The 11,843-nt window shown below is 38.2% G+C and overlaps 1 protein-coding gene across 1 annotated transcript in view; it reads left to right on the top strand.

Annotated features, from left to right (window-relative positions):
• Window positions 1-179: 179 nt before the first annotated feature.
• Window positions 180-11,843, top strand: part of DNAH10 (dynein axonemal heavy chain 10) — a 48,118-nt gene continuing 36,454 nt past the window's right edge. Inside the window, 18 exon segments of the mRNA XM_057378852.1 lie at window positions 180-390; window positions 686-784; window positions 1,268-1,383; window positions 1,817-2,000; window positions 2,425-2,582; window positions 3,264-3,494; window positions 4,120-4,310; window positions 4,782-4,980; window positions 5,684-5,878; window positions 6,019-6,189; window positions 6,864-7,040; window positions 7,381-7,554; window positions 8,127-8,293; window positions 8,573-8,724; window positions 9,114-9,278; window positions 9,741-9,948; window positions 10,800-10,956; window positions 11,240-11,716. Of these exon segments, the coding sequence (XP_057234835.1) occupies window positions 180-390; window positions 686-784; window positions 1,268-1,383; window positions 1,817-2,000; window positions 2,425-2,582; window positions 3,264-3,494; window positions 4,120-4,310; window positions 4,782-4,980; window positions 5,684-5,878; window positions 6,019-6,189; window positions 6,864-7,040; window positions 7,381-7,554; window positions 8,127-8,293; window positions 8,573-8,724; window positions 9,114-9,278; window positions 9,741-9,948; window positions 10,800-10,956; window positions 11,240-11,716 (3,432 nt within the window).

Here is an 11,843-nt window from a genome sequence, read left to right as displayed (position 1 = left end):
GAAAGGAGCGCCCGTGAGGGGCACGGGGCGGGCTCTGCACGGGAACACCGCCGCTCGAGGCACCTCCTGAGGCGGGCGCGGAGCCTCCGAAGCGGGCGGAAGGCGGGCRGCGACCGTCGCTCCTCCCAGCACAGTTGCCGTGGCCACCGGGAGGCGTCGGGCTGGTTGCTGCCATCAGCATGGACGACGTGCGGGTGCGGTGGCAGCGGGACCGAGCGCTCTCCCTGCTGGGTCTGAGCGACCCGGCGCCTTTCAACGAGATGCTGAGCCGCGGCGAGGAGGCGCGGCCTGTGCTGCGCTTCTTCGACGTTGGCGCCGAGGAAAGAGAGGATGTGACCGAGACGGGCATGGCGCTGCTGCTGCTGCGGGCCGAGCGGCCCGGCCGGGACGGTGAGGAAGCGGTGGGAGAGGGTCCCGCTGCACCCGCCCGCTGAGCTCTCCCTGGGCACMGCCTGGCCCCAACTCCCTCAGGCCCGTCCTTGTCCCATCTTCTGAGTTGTAGCCCCATGACCCCTGCCCTTACCCCTTTTCCTGCCTTTCCATCCCTTGGGCTGTGTCCTCCTGAATTCCTTCTATCCCACCCATTTCTAGAATTTTGTCCCCTTAGTTTGTACCTTGGTGAGATTTTTATCATCCCTCTGCAGAGTGTTATATCATGCTTTCTTCCCCTTTTGCGTTTGTGCAGGTACAGGTGTCAGGAATGAGCGCTTCTATGCAGCTTTTAATGAAATTCCTGAAGAATTTGTATCAAACTTTACTGTGTATTTTCTGAGAGACACCAAAGGTATGTGCCCTGAAGAACTGCAGCCTCAGTGTTTCCAGTTTTGTATTAAACAGCATTTCCCATTGAGAAGATATGATAGAGCCTGGGGTTCAGGATAGTGCACATCCAACTTATTTAATTGGGCAACAAAACACTCAGAATAGAACAAGGGATCAGGGATGCTTGGTCATTTAATGGCAGTTCTGTGCAAGATTTTCTTGATCTGTCTCGAATAAGAGTGAAAATCAAGTCCACTGTTCTTTTGAACATTTTCTAACTATCTGTTTGGTTTGTAAAGACTTAGAACCAGGTGATTRTGCTGAAGTATTTTTCTGCACTTTCTAAAAAAGCATCTGCACTACTAAAACCAGCACTAATTTCGAATGCAACTTGCACCAGACCTAGTAGTGTTTTATTGGAGTTTTAACTTATTATGAAAAGGACTTTATGCTTTATACTTTCTGTATCAATTAGATTTATACTAATYGTTTGTATACTGTTTAGAAAGAGTTGCTGTACCTAATGACCTGACTGAAGCTAATGAGATTCTTCCTCAAGTGGTAAAGTCTGGTATGCTGACTGAGGATACTCTCTTGATGCTAAGGAAAGCCATCTCACGGGTAAATGTGTGGCAGCTTTTATATATTAAGTCTTGAGTGTTTCCAGGAGTGATTTGCATAGTATTTCTCCTGAGTACATGGACTATACATAAGAAATATTAATATTTAATAAGTGACCTTCATATGCCAAAATGAAGGTTTTTTTTGTTAATCTTTATTTGTTATTTTGTTTCCCCATTTTTTTCTCTCTATGAGAATCATTTAAGAGTGTGACACCAGACACGTTTATTTCTGTGCTCACAGACTTTCCTAAAGGCATGCTGGAGCTATTCCCCCACAGAACTTAAGGGAGAGAGTGTATGTTAAGGAGGTGAAATGGAAGGACACATGCTTAAATTTGAGAACAATAGCCAATGCTTAAGTAACTTGCTACTGAGCTGACTGTGTTTTTAAATAATAACTATCTAATCTATGACACCTGTTTGAATCCTAGTAGTTTTCACCAACTCTCTCCTCTGATCAACAGCAGCCTGAGAAAGTTTACTTYGATTCAGATACTGGAAGCACAGATTCTGAAGAAATGAATTTAGATGAGACTGAATCTGAAGAAAAGAAAGCACAGTCTGAGGAACATTCTCAGAGTCCAACGAGGAATGAAAMTCAGGTGTTTATACCAGGTGAAGTGAATGTGGTGAAGCACTGTGGTGACGTAGAGCACAGGTTAATAGAATGAGGTTCACCTGAGAGTGATTTTATGTAGAATAAAAGATACAGTTTCTGGGGAACGTCTGGATCTAATTAAATTTTGTCTTTGCTAATACCAGCAGTACTTTTCCGGTCCTGAAGCATAGCAGACATTGTGGAGAAATAGATGAAATCAGTGATATGTCTTCCAAACAATTTGGAGTAAGAGTAGGAGAGGGCTAGACATGTCTCATCATTTCAGGGYGCTCAGACCATAGCAGGGTATAGAAAGTATAGGTCAAACCAGACTTTTACATAATGTTTATTGTCCCTTCCCTGCCCAGGACTGCTGCCATGCCATGAAGGAGAGTGTGGTGGCCTGCAATAGTTCATTCTATGTGCATTTTCTTCCAACAGGATATCTTAAACTGGAGATGCCAGCTATAAATCTAGATGGAGAAGTGTCTGTTCTTGCCACAGTTCCAGAAGTGGTTCGGTCTCTGGAAAGCTGTGCAATGACCTGGCAGACATTAATATCCAGAGTTCTGGGGGAACAGCTGAAAAAGGTTCCCAAGGTAATATCTTTGGAATACCAAGATGCTTTAATTCCTGGATACTTTGTTTCATTTCCCCCMAARAASTCTGTTAATTTTTCATTCCTCTTCRTGTTTGGTTGTTGGAAAATAATTTTCTAACTCTTGAAAAGTAGAACAAAAGTAGTATGGAACTGTGTGGCTCTGGGARGTAGAATATAAATAAATTGTGAAGTAATTCACTGCAGATCCTACCAGCACAGGGTAACTGGAAAACTAAGGGACTTTTGTTATCTGCACTCCTCTARAGTGCTATGAAATACTAAAAGCTGCAGTGAGTAATTTTTTTGAGAGATAGGCAACTATATTTTTGGGTTTTTTTTTGCAATGAAGTGATTTTAAACAAAAGAAAAAGTTCTTGTTTTCAGATTCTGATTCTCCAAACATATATATGACTAATACTATTTATGCCTGTAAAGTTATGTGTGTGTAAGCCATAAGGTCAGGGGTATGCTCCTCATGAGCAGTTCCGTTCAGTGAGTATAAAACACTTTATTTCAAGGATCTCCTTCTGTTTGGCTTTTTTTTAATGGTTGAATCATAGAAGGTTTCTCTCAGCATAAAGTATATTCAAAAGAAGGAACAAATTAATCCTGGTTATAAATTTTCATTCTTGCATAATGATAATTTAGATTTTTTCATTTGATTCTGCATTACTTGTAGGATAAAGGTCCGCTTGCAGAGATTGACCTYTGGCAAGAAAAAAATGCTCCTTTAAGTGCTCTTGCTGTACAGATAAAGCATCCAGAGGTGCAAAAAGCCTTGGAAATATTACAGGAAGCTAAATCTAAGTGTACTGGAGATTTACAGAGAGTCTTAAGTGACCTCAAAAAACATCACCTGGAAGCTCAAGATAATGCTAAGTTTCTTTCAACTCTTGAACGCCATTTGAAGGTACCTATCCTTGGGAAAGCTTGGTGAAGTTTGAACTGAGTTACCTGAGCTTTGTTTCTCTGTTGRTGTAATGACCTTTTGTTTATTTTTTCACTTTTTATCAGCAATAAAGATATACTCTAGATGAACAAATTWTATTTAATTTTAAGAAAGAGTTGCTTATATTGTCTGAGTTTCAGTAGTTCTGATGTTTGAAAGCCCAGAGTTGTGAACACTTGGTTTATAGTCCACCTTGAGAGAATTTGATGGCATAGCTGAGCTGGGGAAAACAAAGATTTATCTACTCCATTTTTTAGGTAATTTCTACCACAAATTACAGCTGGTATATCCAAGTTTAAATTRTACTGAAGATCATCCAAACATCTAAATAAAGAGTTGAGCCAAAACCARTCCAGGGACAGTCTTTATAAGTACAAGAATATTGAGACAGGACCTAAAATCATTTGGAGCAGAAGATGCAGATTTGCACATCCTTAACTACACGTGTTATTTAGGCACCAGGATGTCTCCTTGACCAGTTTATTTATTTAATAATGCCACAGACTTTCTGAAATTCAGGTTCAGAATAAGTTTATTGAATATAAATCTGTGTGTTTTCGTGACATCCACAATATGCATTTCATAGAATTTATCAACTGGCACTGGGACTGAGGTTATCTCAAATGTAATCCCTTCCCTGCTGAATGCCCTGAGAATGGTGTGGATCATGTCACGGCACTACAACAAGGATGAGCGCATGGTGCCCTTCATGGAACGGATTGCATGGGAGATTTCCATGAGAGTGCGCAAAGTTGTGGATCTGAGCACCCTGTTCAGGTAAGTGCTGGCTTCTTGTTTCACTGGGCTGCATTTATTAAGAGCTTTGCTTGTCTTACATGAAGCACAGTAGRTAATACTTCCACCAAAGAGGTGTCAGCATTTTTCAACCATCAGAAGTTGTATTAGAAACTTAGACTCAATTAAAAGTCAATTTATTTAGTAATTGTCATAAATTACCAAATCAGCCCATAAGAAATAGGTATTTGTCCTCTTTTGTACTGAAGGAATAAATGAAACAATAAAAAAAATAGAAATATAGGGGTAGAAAASTGGCATAAATATAATCAAGATCAGTCCTGAAATAATATCTCCTCTCAAACTCACATTGTAAATATGTTATAAGTTTTACCTAAATCTTGTATAATTAGAAGTTGCCAAACCAGGGTATATTATTCCAGTTAAGATATGATTTTTTTATCTATAGTATTTCTATTTATAGTATCTTAATTGTGTTGATTTGATTAATAGACAAGATATACCTGTTGCAAAAAAGAAATTAACAGAAGCCAAAAACACYCTTGAACAATGGAAGAAATGTTATTTCACTACTTGTATCCAAGTTGAACAATCAGGAAGTGAGCGATACTGGAAATTTGATGTGAAACGTTTATTTGAAAAAACAGATTATATGGCTTCAATCTGTCAAGATATGTATGATATTTTTCAGGTAATAATAGAGACAGTAAATAAAGAGATTGTGTAATCACTGTCTTCTTCTATAGAGGCGGTTATTTTGTGTTGTAGATGTTGACTTTTAGATGTTTAGTTTTGTGTTTAAGACCTGAGCTGTGCCTTTGATTCCAACAAAACTGCATTTAATTCTGGAGATTGGGTAACTCTTCTGCAGGTACACCTTGGGGAAAGGTGCTACTGTGTACATGGTMTGAACATAGAGACTTGCAGCAGCTGTCTCACAGATCTGTGATTTTCATGAGTTGCCAGCTTAATGAGASGAGTTAGATAAAATACCATTTAAGTATACTATAATAGAAAATGCCATCTGYGAATGTGTGTATTAATTGCAGAATAACATATGAATGGAGAGATGCTGTGCTTAGCCTAATTTAAGTCAGGATAATTAGCAATATGGTCCATCACTAAATAGTRTGTGTAAAAACTGAGTTAAAAGTGGAGTAAAAAGGACTAGTAACTGAATATTATCTGTTAACTGAAGTGCTGGGGCTGTAGATTGTTACTGGTTTTTTTCAGTGTCTTGTGTTCAAATATTTGAAATTTAAATCACAGCACAAACTGATCATTCTCTCAGTGCTTGATATTTTTTAAAGGAAAAAWTTAACAACAATAATGTGTTAATTGGCAGAGTAAATATTAAAAAGAAAGCTTTATGGTGTGTTCTTCTGAATCAATAGGTCACTGAAGAGCTTTACAATACATTTATTCCTGAACTGACAACTGTTTCAGAAAATCCAAAAGGTATTGATGAACTTCGGAGAGAAGTAAATATAATAATTGGTCCTATGGAAGACCTGGCATTTGACCCTTTTAGCATTGAAAGTGCACATGACTGGGCATTAGTTATGGAAGAATTTAGAGAAGATGTTTCAGTAAGTACCATATGCTGTGATTCCCAAAAAATAGTAAAAATAAGCTTGACTGCAATAATTAAAAAGTATTCTAATTTTGCCCCCTTTTCTTGGTTTAATTTAGAAGTCACAGGGTTTCTTTGCTTTCTTCSTTTGTTTAGGATATTGAAGAAAAGATAAAAAGATTCATTGATGAATCTTTTACTACCCTTCGATCAGCAGAAACTGCTTTTGACATGCTGTTAAAGTACAAACACATCCAGATTCGTGAAAATATTAGTAAGAAGCTSATGAAGAAGTTCAGTGATGTTTTGGGGCAATATCAAAAAGAGGTATTTAATTTAGGGATTTCTTACCTATTACATGAAGTATTTTACCTAATGAAAATCATAAATCTCTATATATGTCTAAATACCTGTGTGGTGTCATTTACTATGTAAAAGACTGAAAACTTTTATATATAAACATGATAATTGCTCTCTTTTTTTTTGGAGCTGATTGCAGAAATAATCTGGTTAATTTTCTGAAATGATTGTGCACGTCTGTATGTGTGAGACACTGTGAGGGACCGGGAAGGTATTTTCATGTGCTCTGAATGCAGCAAGGCTTGTGGCTATTCCTGCACCTTGTAAATAGCAACTCAACAGGAGACCTTCCTGAGAAAATGCATCTTTTATATGCTACGGCATCTAAAGGTCATGAAAAGGTGACCAAAAAGTGTCATAAATCAGTTTTGGAAGGCTTGAATGTAGAAGCCTGTATGTTGGAGAGCTTTTCATGTCAGTTTTCTTTCTTGATATTCCAAAGAACATTGAGCTTCACAGCAAAATGTAACCTTACAGAAAATGCTGCCATTATGGCAACTCCACAAGAYAAAAAAGGAGGACAAAAGGGTTATTTTTATCCTGCTGCTGGAATTAGGTTCAGAGATTGTGCTGTGTATCAGACGGTGATCATGGACAAGCAGTGGAAAAATGATTCTTTGCCATATTTTATTCTCTTCTAGCTGGAAACCATTAAGCAAATCTTTGTTCAGAACCTCGAGGATCCGCCTCTGTGCAAGAACCATCCTCCAGTGGCTGGGGCAATATCCTGGTCCCGATCCCTTCTCTATCGGATCAAACACACCATTATTCGATTTCAAGAAGTAGAGGAGTTGCTTGCTACTGAACGTGGAAAGGAAGTATGTTGGGTCTTTTGGTGCTTGATGAAGGAAGAAATACTTTTGTTATACACTTCTAAAGATGTGAAAGTGCTCTGTGTGAGGGGAAGTCCCAAGTCTTTGCACAAAGTGAGCCATGTTAGATGTGAAAACTGGATTGGACCCTTCCCACTGTTTCCCAGGGAGATGGAATCAATTACATAATTCAAGAGCCCAAATCCTCCAGTGCCTGCATTAATTACAAGATGYTACTTGTCCTCTAATAAGAAACAGAAACCATATTGAGACACTGTATTAGGCCAGGTTAGTTGAACATTTCTCATGGTCTTAAAAATGCGTTMTACAGAGTTTTCTTTTCTAGGTGAAACAAATGTATCTTAAAATGTCCAAGAAGTTGAAAGAGTATGAAGATCAAAAATACTATCAGTGGAGAGAGAGGACAGAACATGTGCTTCCATCGTTACTGAAGCATACTCTACTGACTGTTGTCACTGATGGGGCTGCAACAWATGTTAATCCAGAGGGTTCTGAGCAGGTGAGATGTAGGAGTGTACCAGGTTTCTCTGTAGAGAAGAGCTGAAACCTACCTGATAGTCAGCAAGAAATTTCTGAGAGTAGTAGTAAAAAAATTCTGAGTTCGGAATTGTTTGTGGTCCTTTGTAAGAGTTCCTGTTGTTTATCTGTGTGTTCTTTTGCACTGTAGTTCCTGTTAATTTTTAGGTTTTGGTACAACATTTTTGGGACACTGCTACAATACTGGGGACTGAAGTTACATAGAGGCAGATTCCCARCGGAGATCTTGCAGAATCCTGTTCCTATCAAACTTGTCTGACTCTGAATTTCCACTGGGATTTCTGTTGTAACTGGTTGTAACAGTGTGTAAACAGAGGTGATTTTATTTCTTGTAATCAGCAACTGAAGAGGTAGTTCTGTGTAATTTCTGATCCTAGAATGCTGATATGAAATTTTAAAGGCATTTCCAAAATCTCTGTATGTCAGTCATTCCAACTTTTACCTGCTGCCTTATCAAAAGTCTCCAAAAGTTCACCTTTACCTTGTAACAGTTCGGTTCTCCTCTCATTTGTGCTGCTCTTTCTTGTGTTGTAGATCTCTATTACAGAGCCTGTCACCACCAAGAAAAGTGTCAGCTTCGCCCTGAATTTTTCTCCTGAAATGCAAGAGATTATCACAGAAACAAAGTACATGGAACAACTAGGGCTTCCAATCCCAGAAATGGCAAGATATGTGGCATTACAGGAAGACAAATACCTTAGGTAAGGCTGTAACAGAATATCTGCTCACACACAGACTTATGGCAGCACTTCAAGTGATTTTACTCCAAACCAGAATGGGCCCTGAGTCATCAAATTTTGGAAAGATGAGAGGCCTTAGTGACTTTTTTCTTAAAGGGTAACATTATTGTTTTCCATATTGCGCTGATAAGCTTTTCTCTGGCATRTTCTTTGTCCTTTATGCTGTAGGATTGTTATGTTTGAAGCTATTTTTCAAGAAAATCATAATTTTTGTTGTTTTGTGTTTCTTACATTCCTTAGRTACACAAGTAAACTGAAAGCCATGCTGGATCACTATCACAAATTAATGGAGATGGTGAAYGAAGCAGAAACCAAACTTCTTAAAGACTATATCCAAGAACTCCGGWTAATATTGAAAGCGGGACACAAAAGACTCACATGGAAGTCCGTAGGTAATGGAGATATTAATTTAAAATGGCCTTAGACATTTATTTTTAGTTTAAAAAATTTCCTCAATTCTGCAATCTTTTTTTATTATTACRGAACACATGATACACCCTATTGCCACAGGGTCAGAGTAGCAGGTTAGACAAACTCTGATCCAGGAAAGTATTTCTTGTGTTTTTATTATATTTAAAACACTGGAGATGGTTAGAAACTTTAGCTAAGAGCTGAAAGAGAGCTAGATGAAGGATTAGCTGAAAAAAACATCTGATCTATGATTGTGTAGAGCCTTGGTTCATTCTTAGAGATAAAACATGTCTGGTTGTGGGAATTTTGRTGCATTGGTGAAATACTTGTTAAAAGAGAAAAAGACCAAATGGGTGTGATTTATTTCAAGGTATTGGTGAATTTATTGTCCAATTTACACAAGCCATTGGGAAGTTTGAGTTACTTGTCCATCAGATTCATCATATTTCTGAAGACATATGCAGCAAAATTCGTTCCATAGAATCAACAAATCTCTTTAAGTTTCCACATTCAGAAAATGGTGACACACTTCCTGGTAAGTCTTTATATTTTCATTTCCAAGCTCTGTGGTGTTTTATTTTTCTCTATCTGCTAGTTTGTGGTTTGARTTGCTAAGATGAACCCTTTTAATTGTTACCAAAACTGGTTATAGTAATAATTCAGGGTGTAACAGAGAATGGAACTGGTTTCCTCAGATGGAAATGGCAGCAAGCTGCTTGTCTGCCAGATCTCTCTGTCACTTGAGTGTGTGATGGATCAAATTTCTTTCAACATTTTGTAGTTGTAAAAAAGTTGCTATTAAATAATTGAATCCACATAAAATCCATATTTCAGAGCGCTGAAATATTAATATATTAAGCATGAATAAGTGAAGATATTTTTATCAGTATGTAAGATCAATTTAATGTTCACAAAAAAGGTCCAGGTAATYATTKCAGTGCATAAAACTGTTACATCTTTTGCGGTTAATAATGCTATTTTTTGGTTTCTGTTGCAGGAGCAAAAGAGTTTTTTGACTATGTKAAATGTGAACAAGCAAAAGATGTGGAACACATGGTTAGAAAGTATTCTTCAATTCCACAATTGTTAATAGAAGTGGAAAGACGAGTTGCCAGTACAAACACTGGCAAATCTCCAAAATTAGCTTCCTATTATGCATACTGGGAAAATAGGATTTATCAGATGTTGACACAGTTAATTGTGAAGTAAGTCAGTTATTTGYTTTAATGGGTTTCCACTCACCTTCAGGCTTTTCTGGATCTGTTGATGGGTATGTATACTGACATTCTGTTTGAACCYATCAGTGACTTATAGTTTGTGGCAAATTTGCATTTCTGCTGATTTTTTTCCTGTGAAGAATGGAGAACTTAACAAGAGGAAACCTAAATTCTGAGAAAATGGATATTGGCGTGTTGTTGGCAGAATAGAGAAATAAGACACGTTTTCTGCAACATGTGTAGTTGCACTTCCCTGTTTTATCTCTAAAATCAAGGTTTTGCTTTCCTAAAGAACACAATTTTGAGACCTTGGTGTCTGGGTGCTTCCCTATGGTGCAGGGGACACATGTCCAAGAAAAAAAGTTTTACTTGTTCTACAGTGGCTGAGGCCAATCCTGTAGCAAGATATGAAGGCATCTGTTACAAGCAAGGTATTATTGCAAAACAGCATTGCAGCTCTATTGTAATATCTATCTAAGGTTCCCATCCACTCTTCTTCCCATGATCCATATTTTATAATCTGATCCATGCTCAGCTGACTTGGTTGTGCTTTCTTGTCTGGGCTCTTGCAGTAGAGTTGACCGTAATCTCAGGATCCTTTTGTACCAAAATATTCCCATTCATTTCTTCCAACATCTTTTAGCAAGTCAAGCTTTTGCATTTTACTAGTTGAGCAGGACATTTTTGCTCCCAGATATATCAGTGTTTCCAGCTAGAATCAGTGGTAACTCAGGTTGCAGATCTAAACCCACACCTGATAATTGCAGCCTCTCTTGGATATTTCCCCAGGGGAGCGCCTGATTATTTCTATCTTTGACACTATTTTTTTCCTTTCTCAGGAATTTACAGACTTTTAATGCAGCTGTTCTTGCAAATGAGCCACTGTTACAAATGGAAGTGGTTTTATCTGCTCCTGAGATAACCCTGCAACCTAATGCCAGTGAGTTTGAAAAAATGATTGTGCAATCTATCCAAGACTGTGTTGACGTCACTAAGGTGATTTTTGATAAAGATTTTTTTGTTGCCAGAGTTTGCTTGTGATTATAATTAATTAATCTTGTTTTATGTTTGGGTAAGTGTAAATGCCCAAGGGAAGATTCATACTGCTTTATCTTGAAATCAAAATATCTAGTACATTGTTCTAATTTTACAGACTGTCCTAATTTTACAAACTGATGATTAAGGGAAAGGAATCCATCAACCTAAATGATTTTATGAATGATTTAARTAAAAAGACTCAACAAGGTAACTGTTCTCCAACCTGTGTTTAAAACTCTAGCATTTCATACGATGGATGCGCGGTACATGTATTGAATGCCCTCCTCAGCACGACAAGGAAGATGAAGTTGTTACTTTCAGCTTTTACAGTGATGTCTCCCAGAGCCCTCTTATAATTGAAAAGGCTGTTCTCATCACTCAGAATGTGCACAAACTCCTGGATTCTCTCAGCAAGTTTTTGAACCAATGGAATAGGTATGACCTGGCGTGGAAACCAGACAAGGCTGCAGTCTTGGACCATTTAGCTGCAGAAAAGCCTGCCTGYGTTATCTTTGATGATCGCTTGCAGTTCTATATGAAGGTAGCTCAGGAAGTKACTCAACAGCCCTTGATTAAAGATGAACAATTTATCAGGCTTCATCTGGCTCCTTTAGCCTTCACAGTGCAGGAGAATGCTAAAAGCTGGGTGATGTCACTTGGGAAGTTGCTTAATCAGTTAGCAAGAGAGGAGCTCTTCAACCTTCAAGATGAGATTCAGGTAGGTGTTTTCAGTTTGGTTTTTTTTGTTATCTTTATCACATAGATTGAAAGTGAATCTGGCATGTTATTTGCCTGTGTTTTGTGTTTAACTCATTATTATCATTCTGCCTAATTGCTTTGTCAGT

This window comes from Malurus melanocephalus, unplaced genomic scaffold (genome assembly GCF_030028575.1).
Source record: "Malurus melanocephalus ecotype Western Australia unplaced genomic scaffold, MMel_1.1 scaffold_377, whole genome shotgun sequence".
NCBI classification, from domain to species: domain Eukaryota; kingdom Metazoa; phylum Chordata; class Aves; order Passeriformes; family Maluridae; genus Malurus; species Malurus melanocephalus.
This window is presented reverse-complemented; position numbering and strand designations above follow the sequence as displayed.